The sequence below is a fragment of the Sciurus vulgaris genome (genome assembly GCF_902686455.1).
Source record: "Sciurus vulgaris genome assembly, chromosome: 14".
NCBI classification, from domain to species: domain Eukaryota; kingdom Metazoa; phylum Chordata; class Mammalia; order Rodentia; family Sciuridae; genus Sciurus; species Sciurus vulgaris.
Genome location: NC_136475.1, coordinates 69,092,120 through 69,109,866, shown reverse-complemented (window position 1 = coordinate 69,109,866; position 17,747 = coordinate 69,092,120). Strand labels below are relative to the sequence as shown.

Genomic DNA, 17,747 nt, shown 5'->3' with positions numbered 1-17,747 from the left:
GGAGGAAAAAAAAAAAAAAAAAAAAAACAACTCGGGAGATGTAAAAGAGGCAAGATTTATTATTTATAAACACAATGTTTTCCACTTACTCTTCACCCCCTTTTTCCCCTTTCTCTCCTTTTTGTATTGTTCCTTGAGTTTGGTAATTACTCCCTGGTCCACATTCCAGGCTTCAGGCATGAGACACTGGTCTTCCTTTTCTAAACAGTAAAACAAATGAAACAGCCTTTTTCAATAAAATATCAAACGTTGTAAGTCAATGTCTGAAAGATATAATGATTTTCTTCACAGCATGACTAACCAAAATAAAGCCATTATTTATTCATCGGATATTTAAGTTGCACAAAATATGGTAGCTAAGAAGCAACAATCAACTCAATTTCCTAATTAACAAGTTTCCCTTGAAAGAGTCATCAAGAACCTCTCAATTTCATTCCATTTTCTAAATGCCATTAGGAATGATTAAAAAAAAAAACCCACTTCATATTTACTTATGTGATGAGAGATGATTACTGAGATTATATCAAATGATCTTTCACTTTAAGAGTTTTATACTTTGGGCATGTGTTCATCAACAAATGATTTTTATTTCATTGGTTTTATAAATAGGATTTTATAAAACTTATTAATCAAACTTCACTCAAAACGTAAAATAATTTAAATAACATGATCATTTATAAATTCCAAAAACAGGAAACTCAGAACTTCTGGTGAAAAAAATAAATTAATCATTATTTCAGGAGAAGACTATTTAAAAGAGCAAATATGTTATATATTTATACTTACTATATAAAACAATTTATGTGCTATATAATGCTATGGAAGCATTGCTAACATAGAACTCTAGTTTGAATTCACAATTTATATATCCAACTGCTCACTCTATCTGTCCACTGGGAAATCTAACAGACATCTCAAAGTAAATGAGCAAAACCAAACTCCCAAACTCCCCTACTCATTCAATCTGTTCTATCCACAGGTTCTTTGTTTCATTTGATGGCAATTACATACTTGTATTTGCTCAGATCAAAACCCTTTTCTCTCTCTTCACATCAAATATTTCAGGAAATATCATTGTCAAAACACATGCAGAATTTAATTTCTCAACACATCTATAACTTCTCTGAACACTGATCTCTTACTAGAATTACTGCAATAATTATTCCCCTTCTTCACATAAGACAATTATCCACGGTGCTCTGGGTAGTCTATTCGAAGCATAACAGTCAGAGTAAAGCTTTAGAAGTCAGATATGTCACCCTTCTGCTCATGTCCTTCCCATGGTTCCCCATTTCAACAGCAGCTGACATGACAGAACATGGCCGTTTCTTAACACAAACCCTCTGTTTCAGTCTGTAAGCCATGACAGGTATGTTGCTATCTTAGGGCATTTACTTCTCACTTTCTTCTTCCTCAGATTTGTTCCTTCCTCAGACGCCATATGGTCGAATCCCTCAACAATTTTAAGTCATTTGCTCAAACGGCTTACCATAGTTACACTATTTTAAACTGTAACCTGCTCTTACCACCTCATCCAACTCCAATTCTTCCTATTCTACTTTTTCTATTATTCATAGCATTTGTCATCCTCTGACATTCAATATCATTTATTATGCTTGTTGCTTACTGCCTAGATCCTTTTACTAAGCTGTGAGCGCCACAGCAGTAAAAATCTTCATAGTGAGCACTTGTTCAATATTTGTTGAGTGAATGTTGAAATTATCTGAAATGAACCAGAATAAACAGAAATCTATTTTTAACAATTTGTTTCAATCTAGTTTAGAAAACTGTTTACTGGACCCCTAAATACAATGCTATTAAAATGATTTTAAATCAACATTTTTATACCTAACTCTATAATCTTAAAAACAGCAGGAATAAACTTTATTATTCAAGAAGAACCTAACAATTAAAATTTTTAATTTTCACTTATCAGGACTTAATAATAAGTTGAACTGCATGGGTTTTGAATTCTGGAAGGTCTTTAGTCTTTTAAAGTAAAAATTTAGCCCTATCATAACCTTAATAGATTTATTATAATAGCAATGGAAGATCATGGAAGATGTTAGTATAATTTATATATCTACTTGCCAGAAACGAATCAGATTCTTAACCTAAGTACAATTCCCTCTTTTTTAAGGTAGTGGAGTAGACAAGAGATGGAAGGAACACTTAAAATGGTTTAAATGTCCATTTGACTACACAAGATTTGCCATCTAATTCTGTTAGTTTGTTCAAAGTTCAGTGCTTTGAAGTTAAATTACAAATTTTTTTTTTTTTTTTTTTTTTTTTTTGGAGGAGGGTGTTTACTGGGGATTGAACCCAACATTGTTTTATCACTGAGCCACATCCCTAGCCCTTTTTATTTTTTATCTAGAGACAGTGTCCCACTAAATTGCTAAGGGCCTCACTAAATTGTTGAGGCTGGTCTTGAACTTGTGATCCTCTTGCTTCCGTTTCCTTAGCTGGAATTACAGGCATGCTGTACCACCGCACTTGGCCAAATTATAAAATTGTTAAAACGCACAGGATAAAACTACTGGAAAAGAAACTTCCAGTCAACTGAAGAGTTTTTACTTGCTCAGTGGAAGTTCCAATCAAAATAAAATAATAGTAACTTGTTTAATACCTCAATAGGAAAAATCATATAAAAATTCAGCAAATACCTCTAACATTATAATGGTTTCTGAGAAATAAGGAGAGTTGAAGGCTACTTTGAATGCAGGAAGAAAATCAGTCAAATAATATCTATCTCTTTCAGATCTTGTCCTATTGGGATTATTAGCAATTTACAGAGAAAGAACATTCCTTTAGATCACAAGTAATTTTCATTGCACAGTGTTTCAGATGAAAAAATAGGTTTCAAAAATATTTCTTGTTCACTGAAAATGTTAGTCAACCTTTTCCTTGAACTTACCCAATAGTCTTCTTATCAGTTACTATACAAAGACTGCACAGTGTAAAGAAGGAAAATCTGAACAAAATTTTTAACACAAGTTTAAAAAGGAAAAAATATTTTTTTTTTCCATTTTGGCTTTAGAGTATTATTATGTTTCATTTAGAATAGAAATACATTAAAATTTGGGGTTTAAATTAATATTTTTAATGTTTATAACTAAAAGTATAAAAATTTTTCATTTTAAGCAAATATACTAAACAACATTTGAACATAAGTACTATTTGTGTTCCAATATTAAGATCTACATTCTAGTTCTTGAAGATACATTGAAATCAGTATTTATAATAGCTGTTTTAATGGAAGTAAATGAACATGTTCATAATGTGGTGTATCCACATCTAAATATAACAAACAATCCCTCAAAACAATTTAGCTATTTTTATCTTTATGGACAAAGTATTAACCTAAAGGGAAAAATCTATTTCAAATAAGAAACCACTGGTTCATTCAAGAAAACTGAGTAAAGATGCTTTTATAAAGATAAACTTAAAATAATACTAAAATAATTAGCAACTTTATATGCCCTCAATAAGTAAACACTTGTCCAAATATTAGACCCTCCCTCTTTTTCTTTCTCTTTTCACATATATTGAAACCTAAGGAATTAATCAGTTTTGAAGAATTAATCACATCCTACCTTTTTGGTAATAAAAATGTACTTTTACAATACTAGGATGACTTATGCAACAGAAGTTTCCCCCAAATACTTGTTTTAACTCTTGTTAGAGGTTTATTAGATTCATTTAGAGTAATCTGAGAAAAAAACTATTCCTGTACAAACTGTCAAAACCTTAGAATGAATGACTACAATTTTTTAACTTCTACTTCTCTGTTGCACAAAAGATGCTAGAGATGAGATATCCAAAATCCTATAGTTAACATTTTCATACTAAGTTTCCACAAAATGGAGATTTGCAGGTTCTACTGTCTAGGAAGAAAATGAATATTCTATATATGAATTCAAATTATATTCATAGAGTAATGCTTATTCTGAAAGAAAGCAGGCAGGGGGGAAGGCAACTGGTTTTACAACCTTCCTTAAACACACACATCATCAATAAATGGCAACAGTAGTTAAAAATCTCACTGATGTTCAACATTTCAACATCATAACTCTTCAAGATGTAGCTCTCATGGTAAAATATTAATTTATTTTATTTATTTAAATCTCTGGTTGGATGCAGTATGCTTTCCCTTACCCCAGTCTGTTCCATCGCCTGCACTTCTAGATTCACTGTCTCCTTCCTCTGATGAAACCAAGAAGTCAAACTCCTTCAGAGCTTCTTTCGTATCTCGGTCTTCACTGCTATCAGGCAATGCTTTTTTCCTAACAATCTAATGAAAAAACATGCTAAATTAAAATATGTATACAGTATGAATTTTTAAATTTAATTTAAATAAAGGAGACAGTATCCCTGAGCCACTGAATGAGAAATGTGATTCAATTATTTTCTTCAGAAAGTATGTCTGTTGTATTAAAATGTACTACCTAATGCAGTGAAAAACACAAGTATCATTTTTAAAAAGTATACATTATATATCTTAAAGCAGTAATTTAAACTTTGTTCAATGGCTTGTTTTAAATAATATTCAAATCACCGCCATATTAGACATGCATTTAAATTGCAAATAGTTGGGAAGTTGAGGCAGGAGGATCACAAGTTTGAGGTCAGCCTCAGCAACTAAAAAAGACCCTTTCTCAAAATAGAAAACAGAAAGGCCTGGGGATTTAGATCAGTGATAAAGTGCTCCTGGGTTCAGTATCACCAAAACAGAACAAAACAAAAACCCCAGTAAGATTAAATTGCAAATATGAGAGGGGTTATGTTTATTTTTATATATTTAGAAGGAAGTATCTATGGAATTACAAATTCAGTTAGAGGGTTAAAATTTGAGATTAATGCATGCAGAGATGATTTCTGAGACCAAAATATCTATACTCTCTATGAATTATCTCATTTATGGCCGGCTCAACCAACACAAGCCCAAAGAAATTAGGGCGACTGGTCTGCAGCTTCTTTCCATAAAATGACACAATAGCTCAGCTTCTCCAGACTTCAGTTTTCTTGCTTCATGCAAAAGAGAAATAGCATGATCTAATCAAACTTTATCCCGGGGTTCCTCTGAGTGGCATAAAATTGTAAAGGTTCAGTGACAGATCAAAGGGACAGACTAGAAAGTCCAGAAATAAACCTTAAGAATTAGCAAACACACACACCTGACTTGTGTGGCCCTATTCCCACTCTCATATGTGGAATTATTTATCAATCACAAGCAATTTACATCAGAGATGAGACACAGTCTCAGAAATCCTTCATATACAGCATTCTAGACAGCCACTAAAAAGGAACAAAGCTGGCCTTAAAGATGAAACCAATCTGTCTTAACTGATCTGATATATATAAAAACTGAACATAAGAAATAAAGATTATTTAATGAGGCTGGAATAATTGGCTATTTGGAGTATTTCCTTAGTTGAATTTATTGAACTATATTGATTAAGCAAATGACACATTTTAAAAAACTTTTTGTTCTATAGGATAATTTTTGACCATTCTGTTTGTTTACATAAAATACAACATATTTTCTAAGACAAGTTTATTCACTACCACAAAGTTTGATTTTTAAAATCCTTGGCATGTAGCTATTAAACTATAGCAGTGAAAATCGGTGTAATATAATGTAGAAATTAGCAAAACTGTTAAAATCAGTTATATGTTTGAAAGAAAATTTTTTCTTGAAAAACTATGACTTTTTGGTCTAGTATTTAAAACGGGATAAGTCTCTTAACTACATTAGATATACCTTCATTGCTTGATCGCAGAACTATTATGATCTACACTAACTGGAAGACAGAATATTTATCAATTTGATTACTTAAAAACAAAACAACAATACAAAAAAAAAAAAAAAAAAAAGGCTGGGTACAGTGGCGCACACCTGTAATCCCAGTGGTTTGGGAGGTTGAGGTAGGAGGATCACAAGTTAAGTTGAAAGCCAGCCTCAGCAATTTAGCAAGGCCCTAAGCAACTTAAGTGAGACCCTGTCTCAAAATAAAGAATAAAAAGGGCTGGGGGGATGTGGCCCAGGTTAAGCATCTCTGGGTTCAATCCCTGGTACCAAAACAAACAACAACAGAAAAACCTCAAATGGTTAGGAATTAGGAAATCAAACTGGTTATTTTTAAAAATTTCTAGGCTGATAATTCAAAAGTTTTAATAATCAGTTTATAGATTTTAAATATGATCAATAACAAAGAAACTTACAGTATCATATTTACCATTTAGCTATAAATAAGGTATTCTGATAGGAAAGTAATATTTCAGTGTAATTATCCCACAGGAATCACAAGGAGTTACACAACTCTCAGATGATCAGAAATAGAGAAAAATGTCATAGAAGTTTAGGCTTTTTTACTATAGTAAATTAAGACACAAGCTATATTACTACTCATTTGGATAAGAAAATGTTTGAGTGACTATTCAAAGTTCCAATAATACCCATGACAGGACTACATTAGTAGAGCACTCCTGCATAGTGGCCCAGGGAAACAATAATCTGGCAGGAATAATTTGAGCACCTGATGGAGCTCAGGAAGCAGAAGGCATAAAAAACAGAAGTTACACTTTATAGTTAAGCCTATCATTTATACATAGTGTCCTTGTTTCTCATAAAATCTTCTAGGTATTTATTATAGTCTTCATTTTTATAAACCACAAAAACTAAGCCTGAAGCATTAAAAGCATAATTAAGTGGCTGACCTGGAATTTAAATGAAAGCATTTTAACACTAAGTCCAGTCTGCTTCCTATTTCTTTACTTTCCTCCTTTTTTATTCTTATTATAAGTATATGTGAAAGAAGAAATTTAAACATTTTCATAAACAAAGCAAAGCATGTCCTCATCTCCTACTTTGAAATGAAAGAGGAGGAAGTAAAAGAAGGGAAAAGGGGGTAGGAGAAGTGGAGAAAAAGTAATGGGGATAGAAGAAAAAGGGGAAGAGACAGGGAAGGAGGAATCATAATCAAAGAGGGAAGAAAATGGAGAAGGAAAGAGAAGGAAGAAATAGAAATTTACAGACAACTCTTATTCTAGGAAATTGCTAGGAGAAAGTTAATAAATTTATAAAGATCTGAACAAAACTATAGAAGAATCCTAAACATTTTGAAGAAATCCAGTGGAAGAGTCCTAGAAGTCTATAGGCCTGGTCTACCAAAGCAAACCTCCCAAGAGAGACAAAAACTGCATCTCAGCTGATGTTAGGCACCATGATATATCAGTCAGTTCTACTGTCTTATAACAGCCAATTACATTATAATAAGATTGTAATGCTACATATAACACACATCTATTATTTTTGTTATATTCATCAGTTCTATAAAATGTCATATTCAATAAATTAACAAAAAATTCAAGTGAGGTCTTTTAAGGGAAAACTCTGATATTAAACATTCTTGAATTTGACATCAGTACCAAAAGCTCTTCCCAATTTCCCCAAATTCATGAAAAAAAGTAAAAGGTTTACATTAAAGAATATGAATTATTTTTAAAGTAAACATTATAGTCCTTAAAATATATATTATCTGAGTTATCTAACTCACTGTTGAAGTATCAATGACACTTTTCTCTCTTCCCTCAATATCATCATCTTCATCTTCATCACTAAAATCAGCAGCTGCACTTTCAAGGAATTTGAAATTATCCAGCACAGAGGCAGAATCTGTTAACTCGGATTTTCTGGTTTAAAACACAAATAATCATGTTCAGTTAATCTTTTGAACCTCAACATAAAATTAATTCATGATAAGTTTTATTAACTTCTGTTTATATTATATTACAATTCCCAAATTACATTGATTCTCATCTATTACAATTCCATGGATTGAGAAAGCAATATTAGAAGTGGCTACTCTTTTAAAAGTACAATCTTTTTTGGGGGGTACCTGGTAATGAACCCAGGTGCACTTAACCACTGAATTACGTTCCAAGACCTTTAGAATTTTTTATTTGGTGCTGAGATTGGCTTTGAACTTGTGATCGTCTTGTCTCAGCATGGTGAGTTGCTGGGATTACAGTGCCAAGAGGCCTGGCGCACTAATCTTAATGGCTGATTGTGTCTTGCACAGTGGCACACAATTGTAATCCTAGCTATTTGGGAGGCTGAGGCAAGAAGATCGCAGTCTCAGCAATTTAGGAAGGTCCTAAGCAACTTGGCAAGAACCTATATCAAAATTAAAAGGACTGGGACATAGCTCAGTGATAAAAGCATTCCAGTACCAAAACAAACAAAAAAGATTAGTGGTAATCTACCAAAAAGAACTCCCTCTCAAGATTCAGCATTGCTTTGATCCTTACCATCAACCTTCATGTATTTTTGAAAATATTTTTCTCGTTATCTCTAGCTCTGTTTTTTTTTCTACCTTTTTCTTTCTGCAACTCTTCAATTAACTTCTTACATGAGTTTTCACAACTAAGAAAGCAACTAGAAACTATGTCATTTTTCTCTGATGCAATTTCGACTTTTGTTAAACAGAGGTAAAAAGAGCAAATGTACAAATAAAGTTATTTAAGACAATATACTAGTCAAGTTAATATTATGAGATTTGATTCTGTAGATAAGTAAAGCATGCATCTTTTAGAAATGACCAAATTTTCAAATATAAGACCTGAATATAGCTCCCTCAAACTAAATTTAGTTAACACTTTCCTAAGGGCCACAACAGAAAGATTTCTCTCTAGCTCAATAGGAAATGTTTTAGATGAGAAGGCATCTTCCCAAAAAAAAACTACAGTCACAACTATAGGCAATTTTTTCAAAACAAATAAATCTTTAATTTCAAATCTGCTGAGAGCTATAATTTTGATTTCTTTCCCCTTTTCTCTTTCTTTACAGAAATCTGACAAATTCAGAAAAATATCCTTGTCAATTTAAAAGATAAACACAAAACAAACAATGGAGTGATCTTTTCTGAAAGCCATTATAAAGGTTTTTTTACAAGTATGCATTACAGAGCCTAAAAATATTTATGTTGGGGATGGGAATATAGCTCAGTTGGTAGAGTGCCTGCCTTGCATGCACAACGTCCTGGGTTCAATCTCCAGCACCGCAAAAAAAAAAAAAAATTTATGTTGTCAAAGTTAACATAATTACTTAGGTTAATTTAAAAGGTAAAAACACAATGAAGAATAATGCCTATGTGATCTATGTCTACAAAGAGAAAGACTCTATACTTTTATTTGTAAATATAAGTTAATACATTCTTAATTATTAATGAATACTTTTAAGAAGGCTTCAAAGACATTTGTTTATAAAATTCCTATCTTGAAGCTTTAGCTAATCTTATAATTTTAGTTTATATTCCAAAGAACAGGAACTATGCTCTTATTAGAAAATTTACAGCATTCAATTAAAACCATTCTTCCAGTCTAAACATGAGTTAAACGCAGTATCATCACACTTAAGACTTTCAGAGAATCTTAGGTTTTGAAACAACTAAGAATCATAGCAAATTTTTTTCCAATAAAGAAGAATCACTATATTGAATTGTTAGTGTTCATTTAAGTAGAATTACATAAAATTGTATAATAACATGGTCCAATAAGGAAAATAAAATATTTCAGTTATTAAATCTTTCAATCTACCAATTAATATGCATATTTAAAATAGAGACTTTACATCAAAGAAAAGATGAGTTACATCATTATTACATAAACAAAAGTGGTTAAAAAAGGTTTCCTCTAAAGGATTTTGAGGTATTTTTATGATTTCAGGATCACTCATAATGAAATTTCATTCATACACATTAGTACTGCATTTCAAAACAAAATATTTTATGAGGTTCTAATAGTAGTTGATTAAACTTCAAGATATTAAAAAACTATATTAAATACATAAATCTCAAGCAAATAAAATATCCTAAATATAAAATTACATTCTTGAACTAAAATAGTCACAAATAATAACTTCAATCCCTGAGTTGCCTTCTAACCAAATGAAACTTTAAGTTTATTATTTCTAAATCCCACCTAAAAATGTAATATTTCAAAATCAAAAATATTAAACGTGAACTAAAGTTTCAACTGAAATACTCTCCAGAGAAAACACTTACCCAATCATTGCTGTCTCTTTAACTTCAGCCTCTGTGCCATTTAGAACTGAATCCTGATTTTTGTCATCTTCCCTGTCAGTGACATCACTTGAAAAGCCCAACAAAGCTCGTACTCGTTTAGATTTCACATCTAGAATAGTATCTGTGTAACCCACCTCCTGAAGATACCTGTGTAAAGAGGATCCTTACAATTCAGTCATCCAAGAATCAGTATTCTAAAATCTAATGTGTAAATAAAAGTATTTCTTCTAATACACTGCTTACAGAAGTCCTAACAGTACTATGCTAATAAGATCTGTCAATAATATTCCAGCTGCAGATGGAGCTGTCTCCTGCAGTACCAGCCTCTACAGTCACTGAGAAAGTCAACTATACAATACACCATTCATTACATTTATACCAGGAAGAAACTGCTCCTTAATATTTCATAGCACATTCTTTCCTTTAGGCAGGATCAGAGCAAGTTCACTACCAAACTCTACCAAATTGCTATTTTTGAATAGTGATTCCAATGTTTTTTAATACTTCAAATGTAAGTTGTCATGGATCAACCGTGAGCTCTAGAATGTCTCTAGTACATTTGGTTTCCTCCACAATATATAAGAACATAGATTTTCCCAAGAGCTCTGCAGAATAGAAGAATCTATGCTGAAATAACTAAAATAAGAATAAATCATAATTAAATTGTGGAATATGGGGTATGTGGACCATGCGTGTGAATTCATGCATGTTGCAGAAAGGCAGCAACACAGAGAAAAAGAGCACGGGCTTTGTGTTGAGTTAGATCTAGGTCTTACACCCATTTCTGCCACTTATTTGCCATATAACTAACTCTCCCAAACCTGAGTTTCCTTTCCCTGAAAACGGATACAGCTAATACTGTTCCTGGCATACAGAAAGCACTTGAATACCTATTTAACATCAGTTAATTTTAAAAAAAGATCAAATGGTAGGGGCAGGACCACGGAAAAGGCAAATGCCATTAATAAAAAATAGAAAACTATTAGGCATTAATACATGTTGATATGGAGTCTACTGCATGAAAGAAAACAAAGCTTAACAAGATACTATTAAGTTCAGTTTATTTCAAGATTTGGATTCAAAAGTTGTTAGAGCAGAAAGATATATGATCAAATGGAATAAGTGTATCTTATCAAATCAAGATGCTCATTTTCAATCCCAATGAATATATATAGAAGAGTTTTGATTAAAATAATAAATTTCCAACTTTTCTGAATTGAATCAGTTGTCATTATAGACTACTACAAGAATGTACTTTTTTATTTTTAGCAAATAATATTTGATGTGTACCTCACTTTGGCAACAAAACCACATTCTAAATATGTTTCAAAACTGCTTTAGCCATATGTAAATTGGTTTACTAATAATTATTTTGTAACTGATAAAATGTCACCTATAATCTAAGAAGATTAGAGCTCTTTTTAAATTTTCAAAAATATTTCTTCGATACTTCAATATGAAATCATTTCTCATTTAAAAAAAATCAGCATTTTAAGACAACTTCCTATTCAAAAAAATCAAAATACATAAGTCATATTTCAAACCAAAGTGAAGACAATAATGAAAATTCACTGAAATATTAGTAAGGATTCATTGTTTTCTAATTTTGTCTAAATAAACAATAGAGATTTTATAATATCTCTATTTTGTAATATTACCTTCCTGCAGTCAAAAGGAATGGCTAGAATTCATCCACTGTGGAAGCAACCTCAAAAGTCCCAAACAGGCAGCATATTTAATTTTACTCTGGCCTAAATGTGAATACCAGTTTCAAAGGTGGTATACAAGGACCAGGCACTGAGATAATGAGTTGGTCTACCACTTGACACCAAAACCTCAACTGAACTGTTTCTCCTATATAGTCTCAGATAAACATTTTGTAGGAGAAAGCTTATACTAGGCAGAATTTGCAAAATCTAAGAATTCAAGTTGTTCAACAAATTACTTAAGATAAAATTTTTACGGGGCTGGGGAGGTAGCTCAGTTGGCAGAGTGCTTGCCTTGTAAGCACAAGGTCCTGGGTTCGATCCCCAGCACCCCAAAAAGATAAATAAATAAAAAATTTTTTAAATTAACAAACAAGTACAAGAAAACACTGATTGGCCTTATATTGAAATATAAGTATATGCTTGCACAGATGATACAATAAGAATAAGGGTACAGAATTCTTTTAGTTATATACATCGTATACCAGGAATGAGTGCTATGGTCCACACCTGTAATTCCAGCAACTCAGGAAACTGAGGCAGGAAGATCAAAAGTTTGAGGCCAGTCTCTGCAACTTAGAAAGAATCTCTCAAAATTAAAAAATAAAAAGGGCTGGGGAGTAGCCCAGTAGTAAAGCATTCCTGGGTTCAATCCCCAGTACTACAAACAAAAATAAAAAGGGGAAAAAATGTTTAATATGAAAATGATACAGCAATTCAATTAAGCTTTTTCAAAGCAGTAATAAAATACAAGAAATAAACATCCTATTGAATCGAAAATACAAAAAATAAAAAAATCTCACGAAAATGCTTCTCATCTTCAACTACTGATAAGATTGACTGTGGGATACTTACTGTCTGAGTAGTTGTCGACCTTGCTTCCACATTAATTGGCTATTCTGTTGTGGCTGCACTTCTGTTTCATTACCTTCATCTGAAATATATTAAGCCAGAATAAAACTGACTTGTTTTACATATTAGAGGGCATCTCTATAAATATCCACTAAACACTTATGTATGTTTTAGGACAATTAAAATGTTTTTAACTTGAATTTTCATGATAAAACTTTAACATAAATTAATTATTGCTACTGGATTCCCATTAGAATAGTAGAATATAAAGACATTTTCCCTTTTAGCTAGGCTGAGAATTTTCCTCTAGGACAAAGACCTATTCAATCAAGTCACACACAGTGAGAGTCAAATATAAGTGTTAGGTATCACATTATAGCTAGAACAAAATATCTAGGAATGAGACCAAAAATCTAACTTGGTAAAGAGCAGATATCCTAAGAAATAACCTTAATTCAAATCTGTTTCCTTCACAAGTTATTAAATGAAAATTTCAAGTATTCTTTCAATGACATTCTTGAATGAAAAACCTCTTTTAACTCTTAAAGCTTAAAATCATCATTATGTACAAGCTGAATCATTTCAGAAAGATTAATTAAAAGAGCTTTCTCTATGATAAGACTAAGCCAAAGAAGTTCCAAAGTAGACTATGGCTCAAATTTCAGAATATTAAAAAAAAAAAAAAAAAAAAAAAAAAAACAACTTTGTTTTATCAGTTCTTGATTTTTTTTATCAGTTCTTGATCAAAATGAAATTGCTGCTCTTTATAAAATCTTTTTCAAGAGGAGTTATAAGAGGAACAAAGAAATTGTTTCACATTTTTTAAAATTAAGCATTTAGTGCATACTTACCATGTTCCCAACACTATGTTAAAAATATGTACGTTATCTCTTTTTTTTTTTTTTTTTTTTTTTTTTTTTTTAAGTGGTACTGGGGACTGAACCCAGGGGTACTCTTCCACTGAGCTATGTCCCCAGTATCTTTTATTTTTTAATTTTTGGACAGGGCCTGATAAGTTGCTGGGGCTGGTCCCAAACCTGCACTCTTCCTGCCTCAGTCGCCTGAGTAGCTGATTATAAGCATATGCCACTAGCCCAGCTCCTTCTCTTTCAATTCTGACAAACTCAAAAGATTCATGTTTATCCCTATCTTGAGAAAACTGAGTTTTAGAGAATAATTTTCAGATTTCTTGAAAACACAGTTGTAAGTGTTGAAATCCTTCCTGATTCCCTCTAGCATTTTCTTCCACATATTATTACTACAATGATAGAAAATTGGAGAAATATGTGAATAAAAGTAAGAATCATATCTAGTGTTCTGTTTTTTTCCTAAAATAATTCATAAAGTTTTATGGTTCTTCAATGAAATAGTAGTAGATTGGAGGTGAGTGTGGAAGAAAGAAAATAAGAGAGATTAAATAAATTAACTCTGAAACAAAGATTACTTTGGGATAACTTGAAAGAGGGTGTACTGTGGGGGGTGATAATGTCCCAATACTAAGGGAAAAATGATACAGGAGTAGGGGGAATGCTCAGGAATGAATTTAGCCAATTATATTGTCATATTGTGTGCATGTATGATCATATAACAACAAATTCCATCATTATTTACAAATAAAATGCACCAATTAAAAATGTGGAAAGAAAAAAATTATATGGTTCCATTAATTTGCATATTCAACATAATTATGTTACAATTTATACCATTTGGTCAATTGAATAACCTGTACATGCCAAGTAAGAAAATTTACATTGGCTCTTCAAGACTTTAAAATTTTCAGATGTGAAAAGAAATGTTAAGGTCATTTAATCTTCTATTAGAACAGGCCTAAATCTTTTCTATGCCATCCTCAGATATATTCAATGTCCTACTTTGACAGCTAATGATGTTATGCAAGTGTGGTACATTAATTCGATGCAATATTACTCAATAAGAACAAGGAACAAACTACTGATACACACCCAACATGGATGATTCTCAAATGCATTAGGTGAAGTGAATGAAGCAAGATCAAAAGGCTATCTTCTGCGCTAGGGATGTGGCTCAGTGGTAGAGCACTTACCTAGCATGCATGAGACCCTGAGTTCAATCCCTAGCACCACACACACAAACACACACACACACACAGACACACACACACACTAGCTATATTCTGTGAGATTTATTTTAATTCATATGATTTCTGAAAAAGGTAAAAGTATAAAAATGGATTAGTGGTTGCCAGTAGATTAGCAGGGAAGGAAAGTTTGATTACAAAGAAAAATAGTTATAAGACTATGTGTTTGTGAAAACACAAGATGATAAATTTTACTGTACTTATTTATACCTTAATAAAAAGTAAATTAAAACAAATCAGAAAAGAATGCACTTCCATCTTCTTAAAAGACAAATTACTCTTATTCAAACATAGCTAGGCCAAGTTAATAATTCTTTCTAGTAATTATCAAGTATCAGATTCATTCTTGCCTTACCAAGTTCAAAAAGTAGCTTTACATAAAAGTAAGGATTTTAAAGTAGCTCTGAAACAGTGAAGAACACCTGCAATCCTGGCAACTCAGGAGGCTAAGTCAGAAGGATCACAAGTTCAAGGCCAGACTCAGCAATTTAGTGAGACCATGTTTCGAAAAAATAAAAAGGACTGGAAACGTAGCTCAGATGTAATGTGCACCTGGGTTCAATCTCCAGTACCAAAATAAATCAATAAATAAAGTAGCTCATAGTTTAATTTCTTGATAATATGACTGCTACACCTAGTAGAGTTGGCATAACAGGAACTGGATTTACCCTTCTGCCTGAAACAAATGAGCCAGTAAGAGAATCACAAGTTTGAAGTCAGCCTCAGTCATTTAGTGGGTCCCTAAGTAACTTAGCAAGGCCCTGTTTCAAAATAAACAATGAAAACGGCTGAGGATGTGACTCAGTGGTTAAGCACCCATAGGTTTAATCCCTAGTACCAATAAATAAACAGAAACAAATCAAAAATGGTTTCCAAAACACTGGCCATCAGAAAACAAAAGATAGTGATACTTGAAAGAAGGCAAGCAAAGGGATGAACCTTATGATTGTCCCAGCTACTTGCTGCCTTGAAAAAATATTTCTAGTTTATAACACAGGGAGGAGAAACAAAGACAGTATGGAAGAAAAAATAACCAGAAGGTCCCAGATTTCATAAAAACTATAAACCCACAGGTCCAAGAAACTCATCAAACCCCAAACCTAAGAAACATTATGGGTAGAAGTAACTACAGTAAAGAACATCATAATAAGCTTTTAGAGCCAAGTGTGTGGCACATGTCTATAATCCCAGCTACTTGGGAGGCTGAAGCAGGAGGAGCCTAAATTCAAGGCCAGCTTTGGCAACTTTGTGAGACTCGTCTCAAAATAAAATAAAACAAAATGGCTGGGATGTTGTTCAGTGGTATAGCATTTCCCTAGCATATGCAAGGCCCTAGGTTCATTCCTTAGTTTAAAAAAAAAAAAAAAAAAAAGTTAAGAACCAATGATAAAGAGAAAATCTTAAAAGCAGTCAGAAAAAAAGGGTACATTATATCCAGAGGAACAAAGATGAAAAAAAACAGCAGACATATTATTAGAAACAATGATAGTGAGCAAAATAAAACTTTTTCAGATATGTAAAAGCTGGAAAAAGCTTCTTGCCAGTATCCCATATTATAAGATATGCTAAAAGAAGTCTTTAAGGCAGAAGAAAAATGATACCAGATGGAAATACAAACCTATACAAAGGAATCATACCAGAAATATATTTTTCATATTATTATTTAAATCTCTTTAAAGAGAATTTACTTTTGCAACTAAATAACTCAACCAAAGCCTTAGTTTTTCTCAATCCTACTAACCCCTAGTGCATGTCTTCCTCTTCACAAACAGTATTATAAACCTCCTCTGCTTTTCCTAAAGTCTGATTGACTCTTTGTAGATAATGTCTCATACATAAAGCTATCAAGAGGCCATTCCCTTAAATACCCACCAAAGTGAAACTCAAACTTATAAATCTGTTAACTTTCTGTTTCTCTTAGTAAAAAATGTGTCTGCAGTTATGTTCAGAATCCAATCCCAGTCATTTCTTCCTAATCTGAGGATACCCACCCTTTCCTTTTATTGGCTCCTTACTTATGAACCTCACTCTACCACCAACACAAAAAGTATCCCTGACGTCAGGTATGCTTTTAGGTACTGCCCTTCAGACGTTCTTCACTTTCATAACCTAAGCTTCCTAAAAGCTGACTACACTTGGTCTTCACTTTGTACTTATATCTTTGATTTTGTCCTCACCTGTCTCTTAAAACTGCTTCCAATTATGTTCTCAGTGACCCACTGAATGACCTGTGTACCACTAAATCCTACAGATAAGTCTTTAGCACTTTAGGAATTCATCAGCAGTGATGAACAGTCCTTCCTTTTGGAACTCTCTCTTCTCTTGGTTTCTACTCTCATGATCTTTCTTCTGACTTTAAAGTAGTCCTTATGAGTTTTCTTTTCAGGTAGACCTGGATTTAGTTCTACACTTCATCACTTAATGGGTGTGTGAATTTTGGAAAGTCTATCCACTTCTCTGAGTTAAAATTACACACACATGAAATGACAATATTTTGTTTATTGAGTAACTATTTTAAGAATTATAGTTTCTCCTTGGAATAGAACCTCCTTGGCATATACCCAAAGGACTTATAAACACTTATAAATGTTTATAGCAGCTCAATTCACAACAGCTAAGCTATGGATCCAACCTGGGTGTCCTTCAACAGATGAATGGATAAAGAAAATGTGGTACATGTACACAATGGAATTTTACTCAGCTTAAGAAGAATGAAATTATGGCATTTGTGGGTAAATGAATGGAACTGGTGGCTATCATGCTAAGTGAAATAACCAATCCCCCAAAACCAAAGGCTGAATGTTCTCTCTGACATGAGGATGATGATTCACAATAGGTGGGCGGGGAGGGGGTTCACCAGACTGGGGGCGGCAGGAATGGGGGGAAAGGAGAGAAGATGGGAATGAAAAAGACAGTAAAATGAATCAGACATAACTTTCGTATGTTCATATATGAATACACGACCAGTGTAATTCCATATCATGT

The 17,747-nt window shown here is 32.5% G+C and overlaps 1 protein-coding gene across 3 annotated transcripts in view; it reads right to left on the bottom strand.

The window, feature by feature from the left end:
• Positions 1-17,747, bottom strand: part of STRN (striatin) — a 127,751-nt gene that overhangs the window by 37,015 nt on the left and 72,989 nt on the right. For all 3 annotated transcript variants that reach the window (XM_079109594.1, XM_079109595.1, XM_079109596.1), the window contains exons 4-8: positions 12,650-12,728; positions 10,068-10,235; positions 7,560-7,695; positions 4,159-4,294; positions 90-200 (exon numbers count right to left, since the gene is read on the bottom strand). In XM_079109594.1, coding sequence (XP_078965720.1) covers positions 90-200; positions 4,159-4,294; positions 7,560-7,695; positions 10,068-10,235; positions 12,650-12,728 — 630 coding nt within the window. The remainder of the gene's footprint in view (positions 1-89; positions 201-4,158; positions 4,295-7,559; positions 7,696-10,067; positions 10,236-12,649; positions 12,729-17,747) is intronic.